The sequence below is a fragment of the Leptodactylus fuscus genome, chromosome 1, assembly GCF_031893055.1.
Source record: "Leptodactylus fuscus isolate aLepFus1 chromosome 1, aLepFus1.hap2, whole genome shotgun sequence".
NCBI classification, from domain to species: Eukaryota; Metazoa; Chordata; class Amphibia; order Anura; family Leptodactylidae; genus Leptodactylus; species Leptodactylus fuscus.
Genome location: NC_134265.1, coordinates 338,883,480 through 338,901,918, shown reverse-complemented (window position 1 = coordinate 338,901,918; position 18,439 = coordinate 338,883,480). Strand labels below are relative to the sequence as shown.

Sequence of the window (18,439 nt, the reverse complement as noted above, 5' to 3'; positions counted from 1 at the left end):
AGATAATCGGATGACAATCTAAATAACATGTTATTTCTATCCCTGTCATAAGGAAAGTCTGTATGTGTGAAATCTACTCCCATTATTGCGGGAAAGTAAATTAGTTGACAGAAATACCTGCAAAGTAGTTTACAATGTAGGCATGAAGGAAGAAATGTTCCTTAAAAAGCCATTATAGAAAAATACCGCTACACTGGCGAATACAAGGACACAGTGATGAATGACGCATCTATACTCGTGCACTCTATATGTAGTATAGAAGTATACAAATGTAATGTCTATTCTGTATGGAGGTTGTACGTTCTTCCATGATTGTGTGGGTTTCCTCCCACACAGTAAAGACACATGGATAGGGAATTTAGATGGGACAGTGGCAGTGTTTGTACAATATGTTGGTGCTATACAATTAAGAAGCATATAGAGGGGCGACTTGTATTTTTGGAACTTTTTGAAAAGTTAATCATGAGTATTATTGTTTTACAATGTAGACGTCCTGGCTAAATGGAAATGTATGATGGTTAACCCCTCTGTCCTTGGTATGCCGTACCAAGGAAGCCACTGGGTCTACAATGGATATGGATTTGGGGGTAATTGTTGACATTAAACTAGTACTATGCAATGGCAAAGCCAATAGGATATTGTTGGCATCTAGAGAAGAAAGCATTTCTCCTCTATAAAGCACTTGCGTGACTATATCTTTTCCGGACCAAAAAATGGGTAGCCGCGACTGAATGACATCCAGTTGCGCACTCTGCTCTGGATTAGGCCCAATGAATGGGCCTAGTCAGGAGGACAGAGTGACTTCAGGCTGATTCACGAGGCAAATCGGACTGAAGAATGAGCATGTCCGTTCTATTTTCCATGAGCCGGACCTGACCGGCTCCCATTGATTTCAATGGGAGCCGTCTTTTTGGTCAGGATTTTGAGGCGAATTAGGCCTCAAAATCCTGACTAAGAAGCTCAGCGTGAACTCAGCATCAGTGTGCCGTCAAAAGGAAGAGAGCTGGAGGGAGTTCAGAGGAAGAGATATGGGGTCAGCATATTTTATAGGAGTTTGGGCAATGCTGACCCCATATCTCATCTTGAGGGACAGTGATCACAGGGAAACTGGTGATACTTATGCACTGACCTTAACCCCTGAAAAAGTCACGTTAAAATTGCAAAATCATCCCAAAATTGTCACTTTTTTTGTTGCAGATTTTTAATTTATGGTTGAAATAAATATTATTGGCATGTAACTCCGATACCTTATGTTCATTTTAACCTATAGCGATTTAACAGATATAGCCTTAAACCAATAACATACAGTCCTATGAAAAAGTTTGGGCACCCCTATTAATCTTAATCATTTTTAGTTCTAAATATTTTGGTATTTGCAACAGCCATTTCAGTTTGATATATCTAATAACTGATGGACACAGTAATATTTCAGGATTGAAATGAGGTTTATTGTACTAACAGAAAATGTGCAATATGCATTAAACCAAAATTTGACCGGTGCAAAAGTATGGGCACCTCAACAGAAAAGTGACATTAATATTTAGTAGATCCTCCTTTTGCAAAGATAACAGCCTCTAGTCGCTTCCTGTAGATTTTAATCAGTTCCTGGATCCTGGATAAAGGTATTTTGGACAAACAATTCAAGTTCAGTTAAGTTAGATGGTCGCCGAGCATGGACAGCCCGCTTCAAATCATCCCACAGATGTTCAATGATATTCAGGTCTGGGGACTGGGATGGCCATTCCAGAACATTGTAATTGTTCCTCTGCATGAATGCCTGAGGATTTGGAGCGGTGTTTTGGATCATTGTCTTGCTGAAATATCCATCCCCGGCGTAACTTCAACTTCGTCACTGATTCTTGAACATTATTCTCAAGAATCTGCTGATACTGAGTGGAATCCATGCGACTCTCAACTTTAACAAGATTCCCGATGCCGGCATTGGCTACACAGCCCCAAAGCATGATGGAACCTCCACCAAATTTTACAGTGGGTAGCATGTGTTTTTCTTGGAATGCTGTTTCTTTTTGGACGCCATGCATAACGCCTTTTTTTATAACCAAACAACTCAATTTTTGTTTCCAAAATGAAGCTGCCTTGTCCAAATGTGCTTTTTCATACCTCAGGCAACTCTATTTGTGGCGTACGTGCAGAAACGGCTTCTTTCTCATCACTCTCCCATACAGCTTCTCCTTGTGCAAAGTGCGCTGTATAGTTGACCGATGCACAGTGACACCATCTGCAGCAAGATGATGCTGCAGCTCTTTGGAGGTGGTCTGTGGATTGTCCTTGACTGTTCTCACCATTCTTCTTCTCTGTCTTTCTGATATTTTTCTTGGCCTGCCACTTCTGGGCTTAACAAGAACTGTCCCTGTGGTCTTCCATTTCCTTACTATGTTCCTCACAGTGGAAACTGACAGGTTAAATCTCTGAGACAACTTTTTGTATCCTTCCCCTGAACAACTATGTTGAACAATCTTTGTTTTCAGATCATTTGAGAGTTGTTTTGAGTAGCCCATGATGCCACTCTTCAGAGGAGATTCAAATAGGAGATCAACTTGCAATTGGCCACCTTAAATACCTTTTCTCATGATTGGATACATCTGGCTATGAAGTTCAAAGCTCACTGAGGTTACAAAACCAATTTTGTGCTTCAGTAAGTCAGTAAAAAGTAGTTAGGGGAATTCAAATCAATAAAATGATACGGGTGCCCATACTTTTGCACCGGTCAAATTTTGGTTTAATGCATATTGCACATTTTCTGTTAGTACAATAAACCTCATTTCAATCCTGAAATATTACTGTGTCCATCAGTTATTAGATATATCAAACTGAAATGGCTGTTGCAAACACCAAAATATTTAGAACAAAAAATGATTAAGATTAATAGGGGTGCCCAAACTTTTTCATAGGACTGTATAACTCATAATGGGGGTGATATAATGAATTAAAGTCCATAGCACCTCTTCCCCTGGGGTTATCTTCTATCCCTTCAATGTCAGCTGTTCATATTCTCCTGCACATTGGTTAAAGTGAAAGTGCAAGTATATGCTTTCCCGTTTTAACCTATGATATCTCAAAATCTACGTGGGGGTACAGAAATTTTCTTGATCATGTTTTAATCACGGCTCTAGCACCCACAACTCCCAGTTAGAGTCATTTAAAGTTACAGTATCTCTGAACAAGCTGTATATGGGATGAATAGTAATTCACTTAGCTTAAGCCCCAAGTCTAGAGTGTGTGCCTACATAGGGAGTACAGAGACTTACAAGTCATTCCTGCTCCGCTAGGGATTCTGGGTAAAAAATATGCAAATCTATTCTCCAGAATGTAATTAGGAGAACAGTGCCTCTGTATGCTGCCCTCTAGAGGGCAGCCTCCTTAACATCATGCATGACTCAGTTAATAAGCCTACTATCATGATGCGGATTTAATTGCCAAATTAGTATTTCTATTCCAAAAGGAACAGATTCCCAGCTATGGACAGCGCTGTTTCGGCCTATTGGGCCTCCTCAGCATAGCGCAGGGATACTAATTTGGCAGAGTGAGAGACTATAGACCAGGGTCAGGGGATAATCATACACATCAGGGAGAGTGTGTGCCTACATAGGCAGTACGGAGACTTACAAGTCATTCCTTCTCCGCTAGGGATTTTGGGTAAAAAATATGCAAATCTATTCTGCAGGATGTAATTAGGAGAACAGTGCCTCTGTATACCGCCCTCTAGAGGGCAGCCTCCAAGTCTAGCTCATCCAAAAATGTAGGGGTATTAAAATGGTCAGATTTGAGGCATCAGAAGGGTTAATGCCCACAATCAGTGCAGACACTGATCGCAGGGATTGCCACCTAGTTTCTGCGGTATAATAGGAGCTGAGGAATCGCCATGTTTAAAGACCCGACATAGTCATAATGGTACTGCAGATGTCGGTAAAGAGTTGAAAGAAATTTTTTTGCCTTCTGGATCAACTAGGGTTTATAAGTATAAAATGGTTGAACTTGATGGACCTAAGTGTTTCTTTAACACATGACCTTTATAACTATATATGTATGTATTGTTACTGTCGAAGGGGAAAATCAATACCTGGTTGGGCCTTACGTTGCTTTCCGAGACTTTAACTAGAAAAGCATTGGGTATACTTGAAGCTGAAGCTTTGTCAACTTTTTCCAATTTCTTTGCATCTGCAATAGGGGCGTAGAGTTTGAAATACCATTATTCTCTGTGTGGACGTCATATTTGTCAATGTATTTATGGCAGAGTTCGGACATAAATACATCAATATATCTGCCCCGATGGTCTCCATTTAGTTCAGTCCAAGACATTCAGCGCACACCTCAGGGTTGTGAAAACAGCTGGAAGTGCTGAGATTTCCTGTCTTATTTGACTTTCCTGCAACAGGAAGGTGCCGAGCAGGACAAGACGTTATAATCACACTGAAAGCATAAAACCTCTGAAAACAAATTGTTCTGAAGTTCCCGCTAGTGACTTCTCACAAGGAACTTATGCGTAGAGAAAGATGGGTTCTGCCTCCAGTTCTGTAGGTATGTTTATTTCATTTTCTTTAAGAGTCCGTGTCCCCAGAAGTTTAGGGACAGGGGTACCCTTTTAGCTATGAATTTTCATTGCATTGGTAAACAGGCACTGATAGGACCGTCGTCGGCAGCATATCTCCCCATGTACCTAAGCGGTGTACTGCCAACAGTAATGCAAACCTTATGGAGGCGAGGAGTAATATTAATTATCCTTTGTCCCCTTACATGTTTGCATTGACCCATGTGAAGGCAATTGACTTGTTTAATTGTTATCACTCATTGTAGCCTGAGTTAGCGCAGTATGGAAGGACTGTCACCACGACCATCATTACTTGTCTCTAGCGTGACATAAAGTGTCATTTCCCAACAGCCTATTAACCTGTGCTGGAATACATAAGAGGCTGTGGATATGTTTGGCACGGTGTGGTATTAGCATTGCCTGAGCAACCAGTAATCTTTGTGAGCTTCTCTCTTGTTAAATCTAGTATTGACAAAAAGTGTTAGCATAGTGACAGTATTAAACAAGGCCTTCACAAGGATGTGCATTTCGGTGACATTATAGATTTGTCATTGATGGTAGTGAATGTGGGCCATCCAGAAGGTGCTGAGAGTCAGCTAAAATCCAACCCTTCGTAAAAATAAGAAAAAACCCCTCTAGAGCACTTCTATTCCATCCCACTGGTCCCCAGTGCTGCCAGCTACCATCATACAACAATTGATGACATCACATACTTTAATCCTGACTATTCTCAGACAGGGTCAGGGGATAATCATACACATAAGGGAGAGTGTGTGCTTACATAGGCGTACGGAGACTTACAAGTCATTCCTGCTCCGATAGGGATTCTGGGTGAAAAATAGGCAAATCAATTCTCCAGGATGTAATTAGGAGAACAGTGCCTCTGTATGCCGCCCTCTAGAGGGAAGCCCCCTTAACATAATGCATGACTCAGTTAATAAGCCTACTAATCATGATGCGGAGTTTATTGCCAAATTAGTATTTCTATTCCAAAAGGAACAGATTCCCAGCTATGGACAGCGCTGTTTCGGTCTTTTGAACCTCCTCAGCATAGCGCAGGGATACTGGCAGAGTGAGACACTATAGACCAGGGTCAGGGGATAATCGTACACATTAGGGAGAGTGTGTGCCTACATAGGCGTACGGAGACTTACAAGTCATTCCTGCTTCACTAGGGATTCTGGGTAAAAAATATGCAAATCTGTTCTCCAGGATGTAATTAGGAGAACAGTGCCTCTGTTTGCTGCCCTCTAGAGGGCAGCCCCCTTAACATTATGCATGATGTGCAAATATGCAAATCTATTCTCAGCCAGTCACTGGCCTCGTGACTCAGTGGCATTCACTGTGATTGGCTGAGCAGTCATGTTGTCATCATTTCCTGTCCTGACCAGAAGTCTCAAGAATGGAGACAGAGCTGGAATGGAAGGTCCTTTAGCAGGAGAGTTAGTTTCTTTCTTCAAATCTCTGGTCTTTAATTTTGAAAAATATTGGAATATCCCTTCAAAGGGGTTCTCTAGGGAATTTGACTTATTAGATGCTGTATTTAGGGGTTATGGGCTGGTTCCAGTCTTGGATCATGTGATCAGAGCCAGCACCCGATCCCTGAGTCGCTCTGCCTCTCCCATTTTCACAGGTAGTTATCTCTGATATACTCTGACCCATTGTAAAGCCTAATGTACATGACAAAGTACGCAGGCCACAGCTTTCTGTAGGGGTTTGTTCGATGCGCCATTCTGTTCCGACGATTATAGAGCTGGTGCTATCCTGCTTTGTGCCATTGGAACACAATGGATTGGAAAGCCCCCTGTGGTAGCGAATGCATCATGGCGGGCACTCGGACGACACTTGGATGTCACTCTGTAAAATTGGTCCTCCCTCAGACTCATATGGGACTTTATGCTAAGTTTACAGTAGCGTTTGGGTTTCTGTCCTTCAGATCCGCATGGGGACTCAAAAGACGGAAAGTCTGTCCGCTTAGAAAGTGGTTACACGAGAAAAACTCTCGTACCCCATAGACTATATTGGGGTCCGCTGGGATTCCGCTGATACCGGTGGATTATACTGGGATTATACTGAAACCAGTGGAGAGCCACTAATTTTAAGCAAGCACTAGTGTGAATCCAGCATTGGACTGTGTTATATAAGTTTCACCACCTGTTAGTTGCCTTAGTTTTGATGCATTTTTGGTACACTGTGTAACATTTTAAGCACACCCCATCCTCCTCAGCTAAACCTCACCTCTTTGTTGGACAGAAAGTGTCTAAAACAGGTAAGACCTATGCTATCGGGCATGTATTGCTCTTGAATTCTGCCACATTTTCTTTGATAAATCTGTCCCATCATTCGGGACTTGCAAAAAAAAACCTTCAATGAAAGAGATAGGAGACAAATTTTTTGCAGCTTTGCAGAGTTGGTTTGTACACAGTGGTGGACTAGTATACGTTCTATCTGAAATCACCTCCTCGGGATCTTTCCCTTGTCTTGAAGCCATGAATGGGCAATAGACCAGTTTTGTACCGGGTTGTGCATTTCAGCATGTGATATAAAGTCGCAGTGCCATTCTGCAGCAATATGCTGTCTTTCTCTCCTATATGGAACAGGGAATCGGTACAATCTGTAATTTACAAGTAGTTATTTAGATTTCCCTGGAGTGGGCTGTTCGGCATCTCATTCTAAATTTGTTTTTGCGTTCTGCATACGAATGACATCTGCAGAGCACGGTTCAGCAGAATGTCCCCAACGCTCATTTACAATTATATGGGGCATTGAATAAAAGCCAAGTTTTGTATAATGGAGACATAAAAATAAGACATAAATTACCAGCGGTGCACGAATGTTTCCCGCTGAATATAGTTTGTAAGTAAATTGTAATGCTTTTATTGCTGATTTGCAAAGAACTATTTTATTTTGTTAAGAGATTTAGGTATTAAAAGGCAAGCCATGGAAGAGCGATCGTCTGCTCCTTGCTAAAAATGACTCTCCGTAATAGAACAGCTGGATTTAGTGGGGCAACTTAGTCACATATCTTATCCTAATGCATTGTAACGGTGCATTGAAGGCAGGCCTGGATTTCAGCCTTGGCTACTGCTTAGTGTTTCTTCTACAAGCTCATAATTCCTTAAGCAACAAAAAGTCCTAAAAGTCACAAATAAAAAGATGGGGTTATTATCAACATCTACATCATTAAAGCGATTCTCTGGTCCCATTCATTAATATCATTGATGAAGGTCCGGCTGTCAATCTTATGAGTAAATGGACGGGGAAAGGGGGGGGGGGTTGCCTCACTTGAAGGGAACTGAGCTGTAATACCAGGCACTACCACCGCTAAAAGTCCATAGCTGTGCCTGGTAAACAGTGACGGGGTGACAGGAAACCAACTGGTCTGATATTGGTCGCCAATTGTAAGGGTTCTCATACCTTGCTCTCTTTCTTCTATCTTTTTCTTCTTTTCTTTCCTTTTCCTAACCACTTTCATTGTTTCATTTTACTTCCTCCCTTTCTTCTTTTCTTCCTTTGGTTCTCTAAAACCCTCTGTGTCCTTTCCCATGACTTGCTACCTTTCTTCCATCTTTATTTTCTCCTTTATTCATCTCCTTCCTTCCTTCCTTCCTTCCTTCCTTCCTTCCTTCCTTCCTTCCTTCCTCTTCCCCTCTCTTTTCCTTCCTTCCTTCCTTCCTTCCTACCTTCTGTATCTTCCTTTCTTCTCCTTGTCTTCCTTCCTTCTCCTTTCTTCCTTCCTTCCTCTTCCCCTTTCCTTCCTTCTTTCCTTCCTTCCTTTTCCCCTCTCCTTTCCGTCCAACCTTCCTTCCTTCCTACCTTCCGTATGTTCCTTTCTTCTCCTCTCCTTGTCTTCCTTCCTTCTCCTTTCTTCCTTCCTTCCTCTTCCCCTCTCCTTTCCTTCCTTCTTTCCCCCTCTCCTTTCCGTCCAACCTTCCTACCTTCCGTTTCTTCCTTTCTTCTCCTCTCCTTCCTTCCTTCCTTCCTTCCTTCCTTCCTTCCTTCCTTCCTTCCTTCCTCTTCCCCTCTCCTTTCCTTGCAACCTTCCTTCCTTCCTTCCTCTTCCCCTCTCCTTTCCTTCCAACCTTCCTACCTTCCGTTTCTTACTTTCTTCTCCTCTCCTTGTGTTCCTTCCCTCTCCTTTTCTTCCTTCCTGCCTTCCGTTTCTTCCTTTCTTCTCCTCTCCTTCCTTCCTTCCTCTTCCCCTCTCCTTCCCTCTCCTTTCCTTCCTTCCTGCCTTCTTTCCTTTTTTCCCTCCCCTTTCCTTTTCTTTCTTCCTTCTTGCTCCTGTCTTTATTACTTCTTTTTACACTGTTGGAATATTTTTGCAGCGTTCCTCACATAGTGTATTTTCCCTACTTTCATCCCTCTTTTATTTTGCGGCGTGTATAGATGTGTCGAGGCACCACAGTCCGTACCTCGAGTGCATGTATCCTTACCGAAGTAAACCTCACATGATTTCTATTGGAGAGCCATTGTCATTGCTGTATTTTATGAATATCCAACGATGTGCTATTGATTCCTGTCACTGTTACCGTAATGATATCAATTATTTTGAGCATGCTATATATTCAGTTATGTGTTTTATATCCTAAGAGCCCATAATAATGGATATTAGCTAACAATGGGGTTTAGTACAGAGCGACATCGAAGCTGTATTTCACTTTGGCTGCCCTTTAATACCTATTGCTCTCCACACATAATTATTCAGTTATATGGGTTTGCACAGAAATAAATGGTTATAATAGAAAAACATGCAACAGCTGGAGATAGGCGTCTTACATCTGTGCCATCCAACCATTTTGTATTATGCCAAGAGGTTCTTAAAAGTTACAAGAGCAGTCAGGCACCATATGCTGGGGTGAGAACATTTGCTATCCATTAAAATTATAGGTAGGAATAAGCAATCTAGTTATCTAAAGATGAATGTTGGGAAAGGAACATAAGGCTCCTAAGTAACGGCACCTACCATCGAGGTGCCGCGAACTGGGGTTTTTACTGCACATCGCTTGGTCACACTTAGGAATAGGCAGTAGGAAACGCGTTGTGGATTAGGATTTATCACTGTATGGGATGCCAGTGTAGTTACCGCTCAGCCTTACTCCATTAAAGGGGCGTAGTGTCTCATATTGGTTTGATCAGTCACTGTGACACCATCTAGTATGGGGGTAATAGCGCCGTTGCAGCCGTTACAGCATACACTGCTTTAAAGGAATCATTAAAAGTGAAGTTTTATATTACTAGTGAATGTATCTTCAATGTAAGGGTACGTTCACATCAGTGTTACTGCTAGTTTGTACATCTATTCTGTATAGGAACAGAAGAATAGACTGAACAATACAGATAGATCCATTTAATGACGAAAACCAATAGGTCTTGAGGGCTCTCATTGACTATAAAGATGTTTGTTGGGTATTCGGTATGTTCTCCATCATTTTGCAGGATGAAAAAGTTGTACATGAAGGACTCTTTCATCTTCGATTTTAGCCAACTTTACAATGGTGGGTCTCACTTGGAAACTGTATAACACCTTCCCTTGACTGCGATTGATAGCGCTAGCCTTTTCTGATTTTGCTGATAACACTATTGCAATGCTATGGTCAGGACTGAACGGCGCCTACAAGGATACTGATATCCCTGCTTGGACAACATCACCACAAATATACTGCCCATGTGCAGCATCCATTATTATTACACTTTAGGCTGCTTTGTTGTCTCTTCCAGGTGTACTGATGATAAGTGCTCTGTTTGCTCTGGCAAGGAGATTTCAATGCCAATACCAATGGTGTTGGCAATGGCTGGTGGGAGGTTTAAGGCATTGGGAAAGGTTTACAAGCAGGACCTAGAATAATTGTTGGAAATTAGTACACCCTCTGGACACTTGCCACGTGATCCATGTCTAGTACCAATATCCATGCCTTTTTTCTGTTTCTGCAAACAATGCAGGACTAAGACTAAAATGGACCCTCCAAGACCTTAGACTGTAAGGATGGTGTCACCAAAAGTCCTGGAAGGTACTTTTGAAGCTCTACAACTATGGATGATGACAGTGAGGAAGGTAATGAAGGCATGATAACCTGAATGTGAAAGAAGGGGACTGTGGGTATTGTGCAAGAGAGGGTGTCTGTAGCGAGAAGATTATTTGAGAGAGATGGAGCAGGAAGTAGGGTTGAGCAATCGTGTTCGGAAAAGATCGGATTCCGATCGGCGATCGAGAAAATTTCACGATCGTGATCGGAATTCCGAACACGATCTTTTTAGGTGGGATCGAGATCAGTGATTATTTCCCACAATGCTTTGCTACTGGCCAAGCATTGTGGGAAAAGCTAACAATGTTAGCCTTCACACTGAGTATACGCTCCGCTCATTCTGAGTGGAGTGTATACTCAGTGTGAAGGCTCGCTGCGGTTCCATAGGAATGAATGGAAGCAGCCGGCACACAGCCTTAACCCCCTTCGTGCCAGCTGCGTCCATTCATTCTAATAGGAGCCTAGCTAACATCTCTAGTAGCTACTTACCTGCAGAGATGGCTGGTCCGGTGCCCAGTGTTCTCAGTCTTCTTCACCTCGCTGCCCCTGCCTCCAAGGTTAGTGTTAAAGAGCTAGGAAGAAGGGCTTGTGGCTTAGGAGAGTGTGGGCGGGTGCAGGGCGGAGAGATGTGACGTCTCCCCTCCCAGTAACCGCCCACACTCTTCTAACCCACCCACAGTCTCCTAACCTGGGAGGCAGGGGGCAGCAAGGCGAAGAAGAATGAGAACACTGGGCACCGGACCAGCCATCTCTGCAGGTAAGTGGACACCAGGAGGGACTAAGTAGCCAGAGGATTAAAAAAAAATCCTCTGGCTACTTAGTGATTAAAAAAATCACTACACAGCGTGGATTCTAACAATTAAAGCGTTCAATGGTTAGATTCCATGCTGTGTAGTGAGTAGGATTGTTTTTCAAATCCGATCTCCGATTAGTAAAAAAATCCCATTGACTTGCATTGGGATCGGAATTGGGATCGAGATCGGGTTCGAATGAAAAATTATCGTAAATCGGATTTCAAAATCGATCCTGAAAAGTCGAGATCGGCTCAACCCTAGCGGGAAGGCATTTTGTTAGAAGAACAGGGGGATGTGAATTTGATGAATCTGAACTGACATAGTTCTTAATAATGGCAGCAGACAACCCATGCACAGCACCCATGCTAGAAAAAAAAACAGATTTCACTGATTATGTGACTTCTTAAGGGAGGTGAAAGCAGTATGAGCAGACTGGCCACAAAGGTCCACACGACCACATCTACTGCCTGGAGCAAGTGTTGAGCCATTTGCACAGTACCAGCTACTATAAAGGTCTAGGCAGTATCTAGTGTAACCAGTCATCAGCCTACTGAAATGGGCTGCGATCATGTTAGCCTCATTGTGTCACTGAACGGAATATTTCTGGATTGATCACATATGATCCTTACCTGTGACATGTGATAGGGTAGACTGAAAACCTCCAGTCCACGCATTATTTCCATATACTGTATGTTTAGTGGGATGTGGTGGCGGCATCTGTCACTGCACTGATGTTGTCTTGATGTCAGCTCGTCTTGCTTCAGGCAAACACCAGATAACATTGTGAGTGCAGTGTGCTATCTTGGCAGCTCTGAAATAGCAATCATTTTCATATCAACAGCAAGAAAATTCACAGCTGAGATGGGCTTAGCAGGAATGCAAGTGGTCAGCATTTTTATATGCGTTGTCGGAAAAAGGAACGTGCATTTCACAGCTTGACTGGCTGAATTACTATCACATCTTACAGGGCTGTGAGCAGCCATATGACATCTGGGGAAGGTACCACATGCAGAATACAAAATACCACCACTAGAGAGAATGGTGGCCTTCACATGCCTGCTATATACAAATACCTTCTTTATTATGTATTTCGGTACATTTCCTTTTAATGGATGATTTTAGTTGTATATCTGGTACTTTACTTTTTATAGACTTCAGTATTCTTGTCTGATTCCGTTTCTGCGCCACTTTTATCTATACAAACCAATACCTTTACTACATTAGCCTATGTTGTTACCATCCTTGGAGTCTCCATTGGCCAGATTTGACAGGAAGAACATCAAGACTATGGAACTTCGACAGTCTTCATTATAAGTCACTGGTGTTTGTTGTATGCGTCCACTGAAACAGTGAAAGCCTTAAATGGTGTAAAAGCTATGGGAAAATGTAAACCCCTTTATTTGGATAAATCTTAACAGATTTACATTTGGTTTTCATTAAAAATGTGTTACTTTTCATCATCTAAGGCTTGTATTACATTACACAGCAAGCTGCAGAATGCTGTCCTGTCTTACATTCATCACAGAATGGCATCAAGCAGTTTGCATCGCAGTGTGATACACGCAAGATGTGGTAGACGATGTTTATTGAAAGTTAGTTACACATCTGTAAAAGTACACAAGCTGATGGTCGCTATTGTATTGAATTTTTTGACAGATCCCCTTCATAGCTGTATTTTACTAGCATCTGCCCGCGACTTCGTCTGCGGGTTAGTGTTAGCGCTGAGCCGCTTATATTTAGACAATTGCTGTTGTGGATGATCTGCCTGATCCCGCTTCTCGGCTCTGCTACATCACAGCATATACGCAGCATACTCAGTTGTATGTACATCTCTGCATATGGAGAGTGTACTCAGTTGTGTTACAGCGCAGCTTAAGCTCTGCTACATCTGGCCATTTGGATTAGAGGGGTGTTCTTATGTCAGTGTGTGAGCAGCTTCTGTGTTACAAAGGGCTGAATGGATGTTGCTGAAATGTACCAAAGTTCAATCAGCCTGCTCCCGCGTCTTGGCTCTACTACATTGCTGCATATGTGTAGGATACCCAGCTGTATGTACATGTTTACATATGGAGAGCCTATAGAGGTGTGCTACAGCGCTGCATAAGCTCTGCTACATCTGGCAATTGTGATTACAGGGGTTTCTGTTATGTGACTGTATGAGCAGCTTCTGTGTTACAAAGGTCTGAATGGATATTGCTGAAATGTGCCAAAGTTCTCCCCCCTCCCCCATCAGAGGAAGAACAACACATTCCCCGTCGTAGTCACTGAAACTCTACACCCGATATACTCCTCTTGTCCACACACAGCCTGCATGTTCTGTAGTCTCCTGATCTTCCATGAGATTCCATTTTCTTCATCTTTCACACTGTCCAGCTTCATCCTATATAGCTCCGCCCACAAAATAGTGTGTAGCTCCGCCCACTGCCTAGCATGTTCCTATCCTAGAATGGCTCAAGTACCTGTGATGATGTCATCACAGGTCCTTTAGTATTGTGTGAACCTAAATTCCTTCACTGCGGTCATCTAGTGACAACATTTACCGGGAAAAAAAGTAGCCTATGTTTTAATCGGGTTCCTATCTATGTAAATCTGTTCAGCTGTTTTTGCGTGATTGAGGAACAAACATCCAAACCCACAAACTTTCACATTTATAATATTAGTAGGATAGGATAGGATTACAGCATCATTTTTATGTATACGTCCCAGAATGCATTCATGCATAATCTTAGAAGACACTGAACCAGCAGGGAATTAAGTGACATTTTAATAATAATATTAAATAATAATAAATTTTATTTCTATAGCGCCAACATATTCTGCAGCGCTGTACAATTTGTAGGGTTCAAATACAGACAGAAAGATACATTACAGAGAAAGTCATTTCACACAATGGGACTGAGGGCCCTGCTCGCAAGAGCTTACAATCTATGAGGTAAAGGGATTTTGGATTAGCAGTACAAATAATTGTGAAACTGGTCGGGACTGTAAAACTGAAATGATGATGAATCTTTCACTGCAGATTTTGGAAACAATAGTTGTGTGCAGGCCAAACAGATGTAGCAGAAATGAGTTTTTCTAATAAATTAAAGTTGAATTTGCTATTTAGCACAGCACTTCATTATATCACAATGTGTTGCTTGCAGGTTTACATACTACTGTTAGGCTAATGCCCTATCCACATCAGTGTTTGGAATGGGTGCATTCTGTCATTATGATGGACATCACTTGTCTGCAATATGTGGATGTGTGAATGTCTGATCACTGGGACCTCCACCTATGTTTATTCCCCGCACCTCTAGAGGACTGCTGGAGGCTGTACTGACCCGTCAGTGCCAGAGAAGTGAATGGATTGGGGATCACACATGCACCCCACCTCTTCATTCTCACAGGCAACTCAGGATCCCTGTTCTCGTTCTCCGTGGGGTCTCAACATTTGGACCCCCAACAAACATTCCTTTTATCAGCTATTCTGTGGATAGATAATAAATGCTGTCACTATATATAACACTTTTACAAGATTACAGGACTTTACCTCTCATGTGCTTTCTCTCTATAGGTGACGACCAATAAAAACGCTTCACCGTTCAATATTTTTGAAGAAGCTGTAATGATCTGACTATCAACAATGGGCAGGCGCTATCCAGGTTCATCGTATCGACCAAGCAGTTCATGTAAGTATTCCCCATCATCATACACTATGTACAGCTGTTGTAACACACCTTGGTGCATCTTGGAACTACAGCTGAAGTAAACCTGGTGTTCGGCACAGGTCAATCTTTGAGAAGCCCCATGATCAGATATAAAAGCCGGAGGAAGCTTCAGACAGCTATATACCTACTGTGCTCCAGCCACTGTAGGCGACATGTAGTGTTCTATTCAGTCAATGGCTGACTATGTGAAACAAAGGTGTGCCAACTCTACCTGAGAGAGCAGCTTGTTCTTGCTTATAGAGAAGGGGCCACAGCTAGGAAAAAGCCGTCTCTATCTTATTAATATACCCTATCAGGACTAATTCACACGGAGTTCCACGTGTACACATTCCAGCGCGGCTGCCGCGACTGAATGCCGATGCAGTGCACTGGCATCCCGCTCCGGATTAGGCCCAAATGAATGGGCCGGTGCCTTGCGCCGCGGACGCTGCGGCTGATTCTGCCACGGAATCTGCGGCAAGATAGGGCAGCTCGCTTCTTTTTTCCGCTACTAGCTAGCGGAAAAAAGAAGTGAGCGGCTCCCATTCTAGTCAATGGGAGCTATTTTTGGCAGCGGATTTTGAGGCGGATTCCGCCTTGTTTGTTCCTGCTTGCGGAAAAAAAATAAGCAAGCTGCCCTTTCTTCAGGCGGATTTCACGGCTGATTCATTTGGGCCTAATCCGGAGCTCTCTGTCTTTCAGGTGTCTATGGGGTGACCCTAGTATGAATCTAAGGCCCCACATAGCGGACAGTAGCAAAAAAGTGCTGCGGGAAAAGCCACAGTGGTAACACATCGCAGTTTCTCCTACAGCACTTTTCACAGAAGGTCCGCAGAGATTTCCTTTTATATGCTTCGATTATAGCTATAGGGTTAACGCCAGCGTTTCGATACATATAATTGACATGCTGTGATTTCCAAAACCGTCACGATTTTGGAAATTGCTGCGTTTCCGTTGTGCATATTTTTCTACAAATTTTTTTGCGCCACATGGGGCTCCAGGTGTTTAAACCAGATATAGAGAATTATCAGTATTGTACTGTGGTAGTCCGCTATCCCTTAAAGGGGTATTCCCATGACGCTTGTTCACTAACCTGCAGGCTGTTGTGCTCTCTTCACTTCCTGCTTTTCTCGGCACATAGGTGGGCGGGGTTTCCCTTGCACGGGATTGGTTGTAAATAAATTACCACAGTGTGAAGCTGATGTAGCAGAGCTGGATTTAAGTCAGTTTGCATTACATACAGAGGTAACGGACTCTCTATCTCAGCCCTTATCAGCCAAATTCAATTAAACCGACTGCTAAGAGCTCAGAAATCCCGGAGCTCTTACCTCACCTATCTGAGAAGCTCCGCTACTTATCAGACACAAACAGCTCAGAGCTGCTCCCAGCCCCTCCCTCCCCCCCTGAGAGCAGGCAGCTACATCACTTGACAAATGAGCAGATAATCCCAGGCGCCATAGAAACGAAGTGTAAACAATGAAGTGAATAAATTAAGATAGCGGCCAAACAAAGCAGTTTTGATAAAGCAATACATTAAGGAAAAGTCTTAAATCCACATAAACTAGCAGTATATATAGGATCCTTGTGATGGGACAACCCCTTTAAGCTACTTTTTTTTCCAGAAACAATGCCACTATCATCTTTGGGCTGTGTAAGGTATTGCACCTCAGCCCCTTCCAAGATGATGGTGCTGTTTCTTAAACATTGGTGAGACCCTGAACCTTGTAATAGAATTAGGTAGAGTTCTCCTCCTGTCTGATGTATGGAGTGCTCTTACCTTTCTCCTGCACATTTGTGTTAGTCACATCTTGGACTCTCCTGTGATATCTGGACAGTCTTGGCAGTCTTTGTGTCACTTCCCCCGGTCATTTCCTCTCGTATAAATCACATCCTTAGAGAACGCTCTGTAATGCTTGTGACTTCTGTTTATTGGATTGAGTGTGCTCTGTTTCCTGATGTCTATTTTCATTCTCTGTTCATCTGATGGACAAATGACAGCTGCCTCCTGCCATTACTATCCCACCTAACTGGATTTCTGGAGGTTTTCTTCTGCGCTTTTTAACTAATTCATGACAATAAGACTTTCCCCAGTTTTCTTTAGAAGTACCATATGTAGAACACAACACTGTCCTATACACCTACAACATAGAAACGGTGAAACAATAATAAGAGTAATTCTAAAATTCGGATATTTCCTATTGTTATCAGCTACTGTCAGGAGATAGATACCTAGCGTGTCTCTAAGATAGCGATAAATGTATCAGCACCAGCATGTAAAAATAACATTTCACTTTTAATCATGCAAAGATTAAAATAAACACCCATGGGTACAGTGGTCAACAAGCCTATGCTTTTCGGGACAAAAAACGTCCCTTACTCATGGTTGATGCCATGAGTAAGGGACTGTACCCATGGCTTTGTAACTTTTGATTAAAAGTGAAATGTTCTTTTTAGATGTTGGTGCGGATACTTGTATCGCTGTCTTGGAGTTATGCAAGTCTCTTGCGCTGCTTCATATGGTTCTCGGTGAGCTTTGGGGTTTTTTTGTTTGAATTTCAATACATAGCGTGTGCCCATACACAAAATAACAAAATCGTCTTATGTGTATAGGGGCATGCCAGTCCCTCTCATGAATGATAAGCAGGGTTATGGAGTTGGGGTTAGTTTGATACGATAGCCGCCTCAGATTCCGGTCCAAAAAAGGGCTAGCCACAGCTGGATGTCGGTGCAGTGCATCGGCATCCAGTGGCGGCATTCTGCTCCGGATTAGGCCCAAATGAATGGGCCTGGTCGGGATGGAGGTGTCACGAGGCGGACGCCGTGGCTGAATCAGCTGTGGAATCCACCTGAATAAAGGGCATGTCGCTTCTTTTCTTCGCGAGCGGGAATAAACCGCTCGCTGAAAAAGGAAATGACTGGCTTCCATTGATTTCACTGGGAGGCGTTTTTTTGAGCCGGATTCTGCAAAAAAAAGCGGCTCAATATACCCCGTGTGAACTAACCCTTGGAAGACCAAAATACCAACTCTGACTGTTCTATTTTTCCACAGCTCTACTCCAATTCAGACTCCTTCATAAATGGCGGACAGAAGCCGCAAATTCAGTAAAAAGCTAGTTATTGAAAACCAAGAAAGTAAATGTTTTTTTTTAAGTCGTTTAGAATCCAAAATTGTCTGTAAATTTGAAAGAAATAGAGATATTATTTTTTTTTTTAGTAAAATCACCCAGCACTATGATCTAGTAATCTGGGTAATCCCGCACTAATACTTTATACATCTGCTTACTATACTGGAGAGTGTGACCTGTCTATTATGTACAGTACTGTTAGAGAGACAGTTTTGTAAGATTCCAGATTACTTAAAGCTTCTGTGCTAAGTTCCAA

General features: G+C 42.6%; 1 protein-coding gene across 4 annotated transcripts in view; it reads left to right on the top strand.

Moving 5' to 3' along the window:
• APBB2 (amyloid beta precursor protein binding family B member 2) overlaps positions 1-18,439 on the top strand; it is a 385,145-nt gene that overhangs the window by 86,330 nt on the left and 280,376 nt on the right. For all 4 annotated transcript variants that reach the window (XM_075261547.1, XM_075261546.1, XM_075261581.1 and 1 more), the window contains exon 3: positions 14,926-15,040. In XM_075261547.1, the coding sequence (XP_075117648.1) occupies positions 14,995-15,040 (46 nt within the window). In that variant the 5' untranslated portion in view covers positions 14,926-14,994. The remainder of the gene's footprint in view (positions 1-14,925; positions 15,041-18,439) is intronic.